At 40.6% G+C, this 12,089-nt stretch overlaps 1 protein-coding gene across 1 annotated transcript in view; it reads left to right on the top strand.

Moving 5' to 3' along the window:
* LOC131929092 (serine/threonine-protein kinase 36) overlaps positions 1 to 12,089 on the top strand; it is a 31,078-nt gene that overhangs the window by 10,395 nt on the left and 8,594 nt on the right. Inside the window, exons 16-25 of the mRNA XM_059285285.1 lie at positions 4,207 to 4,319; positions 4,789 to 4,894; positions 5,386 to 5,536; positions 6,219 to 6,349; positions 7,124 to 7,228; positions 8,000 to 8,098; positions 9,486 to 9,580; positions 10,277 to 10,340; positions 10,824 to 10,934; positions 11,556 to 11,630. Coding sequence (XP_059141268.1) covers positions 4,207 to 4,319; positions 4,789 to 4,894; positions 5,386 to 5,536; positions 6,219 to 6,349; positions 7,124 to 7,228; positions 8,000 to 8,098; positions 9,486 to 9,580; positions 10,277 to 10,340; positions 10,824 to 10,934; positions 11,556 to 11,630 — 1,050 coding nt within the window. The remainder of the gene's footprint in view (positions 1 to 4,206; positions 4,320 to 4,788; positions 4,895 to 5,385; positions 5,537 to 6,218; positions 6,350 to 7,123; positions 7,229 to 7,999; positions 8,099 to 9,485; positions 9,581 to 10,276; positions 10,341 to 10,823; positions 10,935 to 11,555; positions 11,631 to 12,089) is intronic.

The following is a 12,089-nucleotide window of genomic DNA, read 5'->3' as shown; positions in this document are numbered from 1 at the left end:
AGGGTTTGGTTGTGAGGGTTAGGTTGTGAGGGTTAGGCTGTGAGGGTTAGGTTGTGAGGGTTGGGTAGTGTGGGTTAGGTTGTGAGGGTTAAGTTGTGAGGGTTAGGTTGTGAGGGTTAGGTTGTGAGGGTTAGGTTGTGTGGGTTAGGTTGTGAGGGTTGGGTAGTGTGGGTTAGGTTGTGAGGGTTTGGTTGTGTGGGTTAGGTTGTGAGGGTTAGGTTGTGAGGGTTAGGTTGTGAGGGTTAGGTTGTGAGGGTTAGGTTGTGAGGGTTAGGTTGTGTGGGTTAGGTTGTGAGGGTTAGGTTGTGAGGGTTAGGTTGTGAGGGTTGGGTAGTGTGGGTTAGGTTGTGAGGGTTGGGTAGTGTGGGTTAGGTTGTGAGGGTTAAGTTGTGAGGGTTTGGTTGTGAGGGTTAGGCTGTGAGGGTTAGGTTGTGAGGGTTAGGTTGTGAGGGCTAGGTTTTGAGGGTTAGGCTGTGAGGGTTAGGCTGTGTGGGTCAGGTTGTGAGGGTTAGGTTGTGAGGGCTAGGTTTTGAGGGTCAGGTTGTGAGGGTTAGGTTGTGTGGGTCAGGTTGTGAGGGTTAGGTTGTGAGGGTTAGGTTGTGAGGGTTGGGTAGTGTGGGTTAGGTTGTGAGGGTTTGGTTGTGTGGGTCAGGTTGTGAGGGTTAGGTTTTGAGGGTTAAGTTGTGAGGGTTGGGTAGTGTGGGTTAGGTTGTGAGGGTTAAGTTGTGAGGGTTGGGTAGTGTGGGTTAGGTTGTGAGGGTTAAGTTGTGAGGGTTGGGTAGTGTGGGTTAGGCTGTGAGGGTTAGGCTGTGTGGGTCAGGTTGTGAGGGTTAGGTTGTGAGGGCTAGGTTTTGAGGGTCAGGTTGTGAGGGTTAGGTTGTGTGGGTTTGGTTGTGAGGGTTAGGTTGTGAGGGTTAGGTTGTGAGGGTTGGGTAGTGTGGGTTAGGTTGTGAGGGTTAAGTTGTGAGGGTTTGGTTGTGAGGGTTAGGTTGTGAGGGTTAGGTTGTGAGGGTTAGGTTGTGAGGGTCATGTTGTGAGGGTTAGGTTGTGAGGGTTTGGTTGTGAGGGTTAGGTTGTGAGGGTTAGGTTGTGAGGGTTAGGTTGTGAGGGTCAGGTTGTGAGGGTTTGGTTGTGAGGGTTAGGTTGTGAGGGTTAGGCTGTGAGGGTCAGGTTGTGAGGGTTAGGTTGTGAGGGTTAGGTTGTGAGGGTTGGGTAGTGTGGGTTAGGTTGTGAGGGTTAAGTTGTGAGGGTTTGGTTGTGAGGGTTAGGCTGTGAGGGTTAGGTTGTGAGGGTTAGGTTGTGAGGGTTAGGTTGTGAGGGCTAGGTTTTGAGGGTTAGGCTGTGAGGGTTAGGTTGTGAGGGATAGGTTGTGAGGGTTAGGTTGTGAGGGTTAGGTTGTGTGGGTTAGGTTGTGAGGGTTAGGTTGTGAGGGTTAGGTTGTGAGGGTCAGGTTGTGAGGGTTAGGTTGTGAGGGTCAGGTTGTGAGGGTTAGGTTGTGAGGGTTTGGTTGTGAGGGTTAGGTTGTGAGGGTTAGGCTGTGAGGGTCAGGTTGTGAGGGTTAGGTTGTGAGGGTTTGGTTGTGAGGGTTAGGTTGTGAGGGTTAGGTTGTGAGGGTTAGGCTGTGAGGGTTAGGTTGTGAGGGTTGGGTAGTGTGGGTTAGGTTGTGAGGGTTAAGTTGTGAGGGTTAGGTTGTGAGGGTTAGGTTGTGAGGGTTAGGTTGTGAGGGTTAGGTTGTGAGGGTTGGGTAGTGTGGGTTAGGTTGTGAGGGTTAAGTTGTGAGGGTTAGGTTGTGAGGGTTAGGTTGTGAGGGTTAGGTTGTGAGGGTTAGGTTGTGAGGGTTAGGTTGTGAGGGTTAGGTTGTGAGGGTTGGGTAGTGTGGGTTAGGTTGTGAGGGTTAAGTTGTGAGGGTTTGGTTGTGAGGGTTAGGCTGTGAGGGTTAGGTTGTGAGGGTTAGGTTGTGAGGGTTAGGTTGTGAGGGCTAGGTTTTGAGGGTTAGGCTGTGAGGGTTAGGCTGTGTGGGTCAGGTTGTGAGGGTTAGGTTGTGAGGGCTAGGCTGTGAGGGTTAGGCTGTGAGGGTTAGGTTGTGAGGGTTGGGTAGTGTGGGTTAGGTTGTGAGGGTTAAGTTGTGAGGGTTGGGTAGTGTGGGTTAGGTTGTGAGGGTTAAGTTGTGAGGGTTGGGTAGTGTGGGTTAGGCTGTGAGGGTTAGGCTGTGTGGGTCAGGTTGTGAGGGTTAGGTTGTGAGGGTTAGGTTGTGAGGGTTAGGTTGTGAGGGTTAGGTTGTGAGGGTCAGGTTGTGAGGGTTAGGTTGTGAGGGTTAGGTTGTGAGGGTTAGGTTGTGAGGGTTAGGTTGTGAGGGTCAGGTTGTGAGGGTTTGGTTGTGAGGGTTAGGTTGTGAGGGTTAGGCTGTGAGGGTCAGGTTGTGAGGGTTAGGTTGTGAGGGTTAGGTTGTGAGGGTTGGGTAGTGTGGGTTAGGTTGTGAGGGTTAAGTTGTGAGGGTTGGGTAGTGTGGGTTAGGTTGTGAGGGTTAAGTTGTGAGGGTTGGGTAGTGTGGGTTAGGCTGTGAGGGTTAGGCTGTGTGGGTCAGGTTGTGAGGGTTAGGTTGTGAGGGCTAGGTTTTGAGGGTCAGGTTGTGAGGGTTAGGTTGTGTGGGTTTGGTTGTGAGGGTTAGGTTGTGAGGGTTAGGTTGTGAGGGTTGGGTAGTGTGGGTTAGGTTGTGAGGGTTAAGTTGTGAGGGTTTGGTTGTGAGGGTTAGGTTGTGAGGGTTAGGTTGTGAGGGTTAGGTTGTGAGGGTCATGTTGTGAGGGTTAGGTTGTGAGGGTTTGGTTGTGAGGGTTAGGTTGTGAGGGTTAGGTTGTGAGGGTTAGGTTGTGAGGGTCAGGTTGTGAGGGTTTGGTTGTGAGGGTTAGGTTGTGAGGGTTAGGCTGTGAGGGTCAGGTTGTGAGGGTTAGGTTGTGAGGGTTCGGTTGTGAGGGTTGGGTAGTGTGGGTTAGGTTGTGAGGGTTAAGTTGTGAGGGTTTGGTTGTGAGGGTTAGGCTGTGAGGGTTAGGTTGTGAGGGTTAGGTTGTGAGGGTTAGGTTGTGAGGGCTAGGTTTTGAGGGTTAGGCTGTGAGGGTTAGGTTGTGAGGGATAGGTTGTGAGGGTTAGGTTGTGAGGGTTAGGTTGTGTGGGTTAGGTTGTGAGGGTTAGGTTGTGAGGGTTAGGTTGTGAGGGTCAGGTTGTGAGGGTTAGGTTGTGAGGGTCAGGTTGTGAGGGTTAGGTTGTGAGGGTTTGGTTGTGAGGGTTAGGTTGTGAGGGTTAGGCTGTGAGGGTCAGGTTGTGAGGGTTAGGTTGTGAGGGTTTGGTTGTGAGGGTTAGGTTGTGAGGGTTAGGTTGTGAGGGTTAGGCTGTGAGGGTTAGGTTGTGAGGGTTGGGTAGTGTGGGTTAGGTTGTGAGGGTTAAGTTGTGAGGGTTAGGTTGTGAGGGTTAGGTTGTGAGGGTTAGGTTGTGAGGGTTAGGTTGTGAGGGTTGGGTAGTGTGGGTTAGGTTGTGAGGGTTAAGTTGTGAGGGTTAGGTTGTGAGGGTTAGGTTGTGAGGGTTAGGTTGTGAGGGTTAGGTTGTGAGGGTTAGGTTGTGAGGGTTAGGTTGTGAGGGTTGGGTAGTGTGGGTTAGGTTGTGAGGGTTAAGTTGTGAGGGTTTGGTTGTGAGGGTTAGGCTGTGAGGGTTAGGTTGTGAGGGTTAGGTTGTGAGGGTTAGGTTGTGAGGGCTAGGTTTTGAGGGTTAGGCTGTGAGGGTTAGGCTGTGTGGGTCAGGTTGTGAGGGTTAGGTTGTGAGGGCTAGGCTGTGAGGGTTAGGCTGTGAGGGTTAGGTTGTGAGGGTTGGGTAGTGTGGGTTAGGTTGTGAGGGTTAAGTTGTGAGGGTTGGGTAGTGTGGGTTAGGTTGTGAGGGTTAAGTTGTGAGGGTTGGGTAGTGTGGGTTAGGCTGTGAGGGTTAGGCTGTGTGGGTCAGGTTGTGAGGGTTAGGTTGTGAGGGTTAGGTTGTGAGGGTTAGGTTGTGAGGGTTAGGTTGTGAGGGTCAGGTTGTGAGGGTTAGGTTGTGAGGGTTAGGTTGTGAGGGTTAGGTTGTGAGGGTTAGGTTGTGAGGGTTAGGTTGTGAGGGTTAAACTAAAAGTTAGACTGTAAAGGGTTACACAGTAAAGGCTCCTCACTGACACCTAATTACCTCCCACAGCAACCCTGGGCCCAGCAGATTGTCATAGACCTGGTCATCACCCTCAACGCTTTCTTTGCCAGCGAGATTGGCTGGGCGGACTGGTCCAACATTGACTCCAAAGATAGACACTTGTAAATCAGCTGTAGTTAATTAGTTACATGTTTGAAAATTTCTTCTTTGTACAATGTACAATTGCTAGAAACTATTTTTTAATATTTGATCATGGGAACAATCTAGTGATAGGGTCATCATTAAATATCATTTACCTTTTTTTTACACATTGTTACAAAATGTCAACGTTTACACATTGTTACAAAATTACAACATTTACACATTGTTACAAAATTACAACATTTACACAGTGTTACAAAAGGACATGATTTACACATTGTTACAAAATTACAACCGCCTCCCCCCCCTTAAATTAACAATTTTTAAAAAGATACTCCTTTTGACATGAGAGTCAATTAGGTTAGAACTCTTACATTAATTTCTGTTTTTAGTGAAAAAAATGCTTTTTCTCATTTCTCTCCCCCCCCCCCCCCCCCCCACCCCTACATACTTGGTGCATCTTATGTTTATTATTTGTTTGCTTAACAGTGTTATTCATTATGCCAAGGCCACTCACTCCTTCTGGTCCCTGCTGCCTAGTCTGGTAACTGAAAGTATTGATGAGGATTTGAGACTGCTGGAACAGAGTTTACTTGTGAGTTACCTCCCTTGCTTGTGTTGGGATTTTTTAAAACTCTCAGTTTAACATGCATCTTAACCCTAAAATACCTGTTGTGACTTAAGAATTACAGAATTTAGTATGGTAGTGACATATTAAAAAAAACATATTTTGAATTTTCAGCAAAAATTACTATGCATTTATAGTTCTAGCAGTAATTATAGAATTTATTCATAAATTATTTTTGTAAATATAACCAACAAGGTTAAGTTCACAAAAGCTATACAGGCATTTCATGATCTGCTACTTATTAAACATCTCCGATCTTGAAATATAATTTTTACTTGAGTAAACATTTTTGCAATGACAAGACCACCCTTTTTTAAATTCAGCTCTGTGATTATTTGTGGTAGCTTTAGTAATCATACTTAAACAATACAAATTTTTAAATTTTGTATCTTAAAATCATTGTAGAATTTAATGATAGCATGGTCTAGCAATCTTTTACCTGAATAACTGTCTTACAGTGTGTCATCTACCTGAGTGGGGCCTATGAACGAGCCCGCGTGGAAAACCCAGACAAATACTTTGCATCTCTGGTCACCAAACACAGGGATGGCCTTGACAGCATTTTTATCCTGACCCGGGGAGACCCGGGTGTCCTGAACAGATTGACAGGTTTGGCAAACATTGTTTGTGTTTGGTTATTTTGGGGGAATGAGACTTGTTCTTTTAACCCGAAGCTTTAAAAAAATGTTAGGGTTAAAGTATATTTATAATGATACCAACTTACATGAATATAATCAATTGATTATCTTTTTTAGCCTATGGCTTTTCCTTTTTTTCTGTAACTTCAAAATAATAATTAAACACTTTAATGGTTTTAAGTATATAAAATTATAAATGTTGGGGGTTAATTATCATGTTTGTTGCTTTTGATTTTACTAAAACTTTTTTGTTGTTTAAAAGAAAAAAAATGAATGTTGATATGTGAAGTAAAAAATCATTATGGCGATGTATGCAGTTAATTTCCTACAAACATATGCCTTTCCGTCATCTTCTTATAGAGCATAGAGTACTGACCTAAGAAATAATTTTTAAAAATTTATTTAGTTTTTTCAAGTTAACTTATAACTCAAAATAATGACTGTGACAATTTGCTGATTCTAAAGTCACAGTTTGCTTCTTCTTGTTCAGAGTTGATTTATTAAAATTAATTGACTTAAACAATAATAATTCAATATAATACTATTACATTGTATTAGTATAGTTTAAGTCATTTACTTTAAATAGAATTTTTTCAATAGAATTTAATTTTTTAAAAGAAAATCCTTGTACCATATTTGTTTGGTCCCAACAGAGCTAGCAGAAGGCAATGTTCAGATGGCGGCTGAGAGAATGGAGCAAATCATTCTGCAGGCCATTTCCTGTTTGGCTTCACTGACTTTTGTATCACAGGATGCAGTTGTCAACAAAGATGGCAAAAAAAGAGTAAGAAAGCACATATGCATATTAGTATTAAAAATATACTGATAAACCATTTCTGTAGTTGCATAACACCATTTATGGATGACTTCTTATGTTGAAAGTATCAGGTAGAAAGAAAGACTTGAAGTATACTGACCTACACACAAGTCATGTGATCAATACTGACCTACATATAAGTCATGTGATCAATACTGACCTACACACAAGTCATGTGATCAATACTGACCTACACACAAGTCAGGTGATCAATACTGACCTACACACAAGTCATGTGATCAAAACTGACCTACACGCAAGTCATGTGATCAATACTGACCTACATACAAGTTATGTGATCAATACTGACCTACATACAAGTCATGTGATCAATACTGACCTATATGCAAGTCATGTAATCAATACTGACCTACACACAAGTCATGTGATCAATACTGACATACACATAAGTCATGTGATCAATACTGACCTACATACAAGTCATGTGATCAATACTGACCCACACGCAAGTCATGTGATCAATACTAACCTACATACAAGTCATGTGATCAATACTGACATACACATAAGTCATGTGATCAATACTGACCTACATGCAAGTCATGTGATCAATACTGACCTACACACAAGTCATGTGATCAATACTGACCTATACACAAGTCATGTGATCATTACTGACCTACACACAAGTCATGTGATCAATACTGACCTACATGCAAGTCATGTGATCAATACTGACCTACTCGCAAGTCATGTGATCAAAACTTTTTGCTTGAGTAGGTTGCAGAGTACCTAGCAGAAAAGATTTCTAAAAATAGCAATGACATCGGCCATGAGTTTCTTCTTCTGATGAGGCACCCTTTACACTGTAGTAATGTGTTACGGGTAAGTTTATGTTGTATGGTAGTAATTTGTTACGGGTGAGTTAGTGTTATATTGTAATAATGTTCTTTGGGTGACTGTTGTATGGTTGGAATGTGCTACGGGTATGTGAGTGATGTATGTTAGTAATGTGGTATGTGTAACAGTAAAGTTCCCTTTCAAACCTGATGGTCTACGGAGCAAGGGAAGTAGAGTTCACTTGTTTTTGTGATCTCTGCATATGAAGGAGTAGTTTGGTCAGCACTATGCCCAGCCGCCTTTACTTACCCTAATGTGAGTGATGTATGTTAGTAATTTGTTACTGGTAAGTTTGAGTTGTATTGTAGTGTTGTGTTGTTATGGGTAACAGTAGTATGGTTTTAATGTTGTACGGGTAAGTAACTGGTGTATGGTAGTAATGGTCTACAGTACAGTGAGTATGCTATGCTAGTAATTTTGTACTATTTAGTAGTTATGTTCTGTATTATGGTATTTTGGTATATGTTGTATGGTATTGTAATACTGTGAGGTGTGTTGTAATTTTTTTGTTAAATATCCATTAGTATTGTTCTACTGATAAATATAAATTACTTGTTTATAAATAAATGTTGTGTGTAAAAACTATTGATGTTCAGTTAGTAAATAATCTGCTTAATAAACAGTGCACCATTTCACTACAGCAGTGTTATATTTGTATCAAGTGGTGTTTTTAACCATTTCACCACAGCAGTATTCTATTTGTATTGAGAGTTTTTTTTAACCATTTCACTACAGCAGTGTTCCATTTTTATCCAGGTAGTGTACTCATGCTGTCAAGCTTCTGCTGAATTTTGTCACTTCCTTGACAAAAACTCTGAGCATGTGGACTCCTTAATTGGCATTATCATGGGGAAGGTGAGATCACTAACTACATTTTATAGAGATTTTTATAGAGCAAAAAAAATTGTGTTTAATTATACGGCATTAATTAAGCACATACAAAAGATCCTTGTCAAGTTAAAAATGTTAAAAATAACAAAAGTTATAAAAATACTTTTATGCTTATAGCTGTAGATGTTAAATACAAATTTCTACCACAGAATTTCTTGATGGTTAAAATTTACAATAATGTTAACAGTGCAGCAACCTAATACTTATTACATTTTCATTTCCCTGGTAAATTTTTTTAGTAATTGCTGGACCTCTCACATCTTGTCTAGAGTTTTTAAATGACAAGTAGAGGCTATTATTTATTTCACTGGTAACATTTCTAAAATTGCTACACCTCCCTCATAGAAGCAGCCAAAAGTGCTAAAGTTTTTTGAAAAAGAAAAGACATTTTTAAAAAATCTCACTGGTAAAATGTGTCTGAGTCATAGATGCAGCCAAAAATTCTACAGTTTTTTTTTTTAAAAGAAAGCCATTTTAAAAAAATCTAAAATCTCACTGGTAAAATGTATCTGAGTCATAGATGCAGCCAAAAATTCTACAGTTTTTTTTTTTTAAAAAGAAAGCCATTTTAAAAAAATCTAAAATCTCACTGGTAAAATGTGTCTGAGTGATAACTATACCCCCCTACATACATGTAGCCAAAAGTGTTCGTTTTTTGACTAAGCGAAGCCATTTTAAAAAAATCTCCCTGTTAAAATGTGTCGGAGTCATAGCTACACCTCTACATAGGTGCAGCCAACTATGCTAGAGTTTTTAGATGAAGAGAAGAAGCAAACGGTGAGCAGTCTCAGTTCCTCTTCTGGCGCTGAGCATGTCGAGAAAATTCGCAGGATTGAGAATTATCAGCTCTCCCGCTTGTTTCTGCTCCAAGGGGTGAGCAGTCGAGTTCCAGCAAGTTGGCGTTGGTTAAACATGTGTTGATCTATGTTGACGTTGTTGGTGTTGATTGATTTAATTAGAAAGTGGAATTTTTTTTTTTAATTTTCAGTTTGTTAAAGGCTTTCTGAAGAAAACTTGAATGTTAGTTCTTTTTTTCAGTTTGTGATGTTAACACTATTTGACATTTTCTAAATCCAACAATCAAAGCTGTTAATTTTTATGGCTGGATTGTTTTGCTGTTTTTGCCTTGACAGATTATGATGCATCCAAAAAAGTGAATTTCTATGGATCCACTACTGTTTGACTATGCAGTTTTCTCTCCAATATAGGTTGATGCATCCATCTAATGAGCCTCATATATTAAAATTGTGTTGAGTTACAGAACTAAGAACAAAGTTGAACCTAATTTTTAAACAAAGTTATCCCCCTTTATTTATGTAAAGTTATCTCCCCTCTGTGTAATTCTCCTCAGGTGGAGATGGCAGACATGGAGGTGAACACAGTGATTGAGATGGTTATCTACACCCTCAGTGTCATAGTCATACAGATACAAGTCATGCCACAGCCGTAAGTCTATCATCTCAGCCACGGGTTCTCAAACTTTTTTTAGGTGGTGATTACTTTTTATAAAATTTAAGTAACCAGCGACCTTTAATACAATTGAAAAAGTCGTATATAAAAACATTTGAAAAAGAATACTTTTTTGTTGGCCATGAAATTTTCCCTATGATGCACTTATAAAAATAACTAAACACCTTGCCAATTAAAACTCACATTTTTATTCCAATCATCTCTTTAACATCAATGTACTATAAGAGAGCAATACATATTTTACCCTTCTCAACAGTTTCCCACACTTCCAAACGTCCATCATCTAATTCAGTTCCCCTGTTGTTTAGCATCTAATTCAGTTCCCCTGTTTAGCATCTAATTCAGTTCCCCTGTTGTTTAGCATCTAATTCAGTTCTCCTGTTGTTTAGCATTTAATTCAGTTCCCCTGTTCCTCACACTCACAAATGTCCACCATCTAATTCAGTTCCCCTGTTCCCCATATGTCCACCATCTAATTCAGTTCCCCTGTTGTCCATCATCTAAATCAGTTCCCCATATGTCCATCATCTAATTCAGTTCCCCTGTTCCCCCACACTTCCATATATCCATCATCTAATTCAGCTCCCCTGTTCCCCATATGTCCATCATCTAATTCAGTTCCCCTGTTCCCCATATGTCCATCATCTAATTCAGTTCCCCTGTTCCCCACAGACTGACTGACTCAGCAGCTATGATGGTTGGTCTGTTCTTAGATTCAACTTTAGCAAGTCACACAGTGAGTAATGTTCCTGTCTGGTCAGGAACTTCAAAAGAAACTTTGACCAAAACAAAATCATCATAAAATCAAATAGTCCAGTAGTTTCTTAATTGGTAGATGGATAATTTGGGTACATAGTAATATTAATAGTAGTTAGACATGTGGTAGTATAACAAATTATAGTTAATCAAGTGGTAACTAGACAATGGTAACTCAACAGATAATGGCAAGAAAAATGATAGTTGGACAAATGATATCTAGAAGTATGGTACTTAGTCTAGTGGTTGTTAGCCAAATGGTAACGTAGTAGTTAGACCAGTGTTAATTAGACCAGTGGTAGTGAGACCAGTGGTAGTTAGACCTATGGTAGTTGGACCTATGTTAATTAGACCACTGGTAGTTAGACATATGGTAGTTGGACCTATGGTAGTTAGACCTATGGTAGTTAGACCTGAGGTACCTAGACCAATCCCTCAGACACAACTTCCTCTGCCCTTGCAGGCAGCAGCAGCCCTGTTGTTTAGCCAGATGGTCACCTGTGGGGTCAATGCTGAGGTCCAGCCCTACGAGATGCTACAGGCCTGTTTGGCTGTGTTTACGGACCTAGACCAGGTTGGTTTTTATGTTAGACCTGTTACAGTTGTAGTTGTGATTAAGTTAAGTTGTTTGCATCATAGATTCAAGGAAGCATCCTTTGAAACCATTGTAGCCTCTCTTTTTATGGACTTGGTTGATAAAAAGTTTATGTGGCCTGTACAAGCTGAGCCAACTTCACTTGTCTTACCTGGACATCCCTCATAGCTGACTTACACATCCTACAGCCTTGAGCTGTCAAAGGCACAAACTTAAGTCCCTACTCCCACAGAACCAAATACTCTTTTTTAAATAACTTAAACCAAAAAAAACTGATTTTAAATTCTACCAAAAATTGGGTTCCCAGAAAAATACGCATTGGAAAGCTGCGCAAACAGAAAAATTTAGCAAATACAAACTAATTATACTAATACACTATAATTTTGCCATATTTAGTGGAATTATGTTTTATTATGCTACAATGTACATGTAGTCACTCTTTAGTAATGTCCATAAATGCTCGATTTAAAACACAAAAATACCCTTACGCACTTTTTTGTACTGAGCTTTCTGCTGTGCAGTTTTCCATTGCACATCTTTCCTGTCACTTGAAAACTGTACACATGTAGCACTTCTAATTTTAATTATTTTATTGACTAGATCTGTGTTCGTCCGCCTTTTGAATATGGAGTTTTAGACGGCCTCTTGATGTTATTGAATGAGCTACTTTCTGGGGTAGGTAGTAAAATATTTTGTCTATATTTGTTAAATCTTTATTTCATTCCTATGTACCAAGTTGTACATACAAGTTTCTTCTCTGTGGGTACTTTGAGCTTGTGTGATAATCAAAAAAAATTATGCTTATTGTTTTGCTTTTGATTATCAATTTAGAACTTTAAGTTTTAGCCAAGGGAGTCTACTCTCAAAAAGTTTTAAAGACATTAATGTTTGTTTTGTTGTTTTGTTTTATGTGTTCAAAGACCTCTTAACTAAAATAGGGCAAGTAAATATTTAGCTAATTTTGATAACAAGACCAATACAGCATACAGAGATATCTGATTGTTGTGGCATTAACCAAATTGCTCAGCAAGGTTATATCCATCAATCTTAATTCTGATTACCTGGGTATATTATTATGACCAGAGTTTCTTTCAGGGATCCCTATTGCCCCCTCTTCTGCCCCCCCCCCCCCCC

Source organism: Physella acuta, unplaced genomic scaffold (assembly GCF_028476545.2).
Source record: "Physella acuta isolate Inbredline_101_S28 unplaced genomic scaffold, ASM2847654v3 ptg001595l, whole genome shotgun sequence".
In the NCBI taxonomy this organism is placed as follows: domain Eukaryota; kingdom Metazoa; phylum Mollusca; class Gastropoda; family Physidae; genus Physella; species Physella acuta.
The sequence above is the reverse complement of the archived record's forward strand: the minus strand, read 5'-3'. Positions and strand labels throughout refer to the sequence as shown.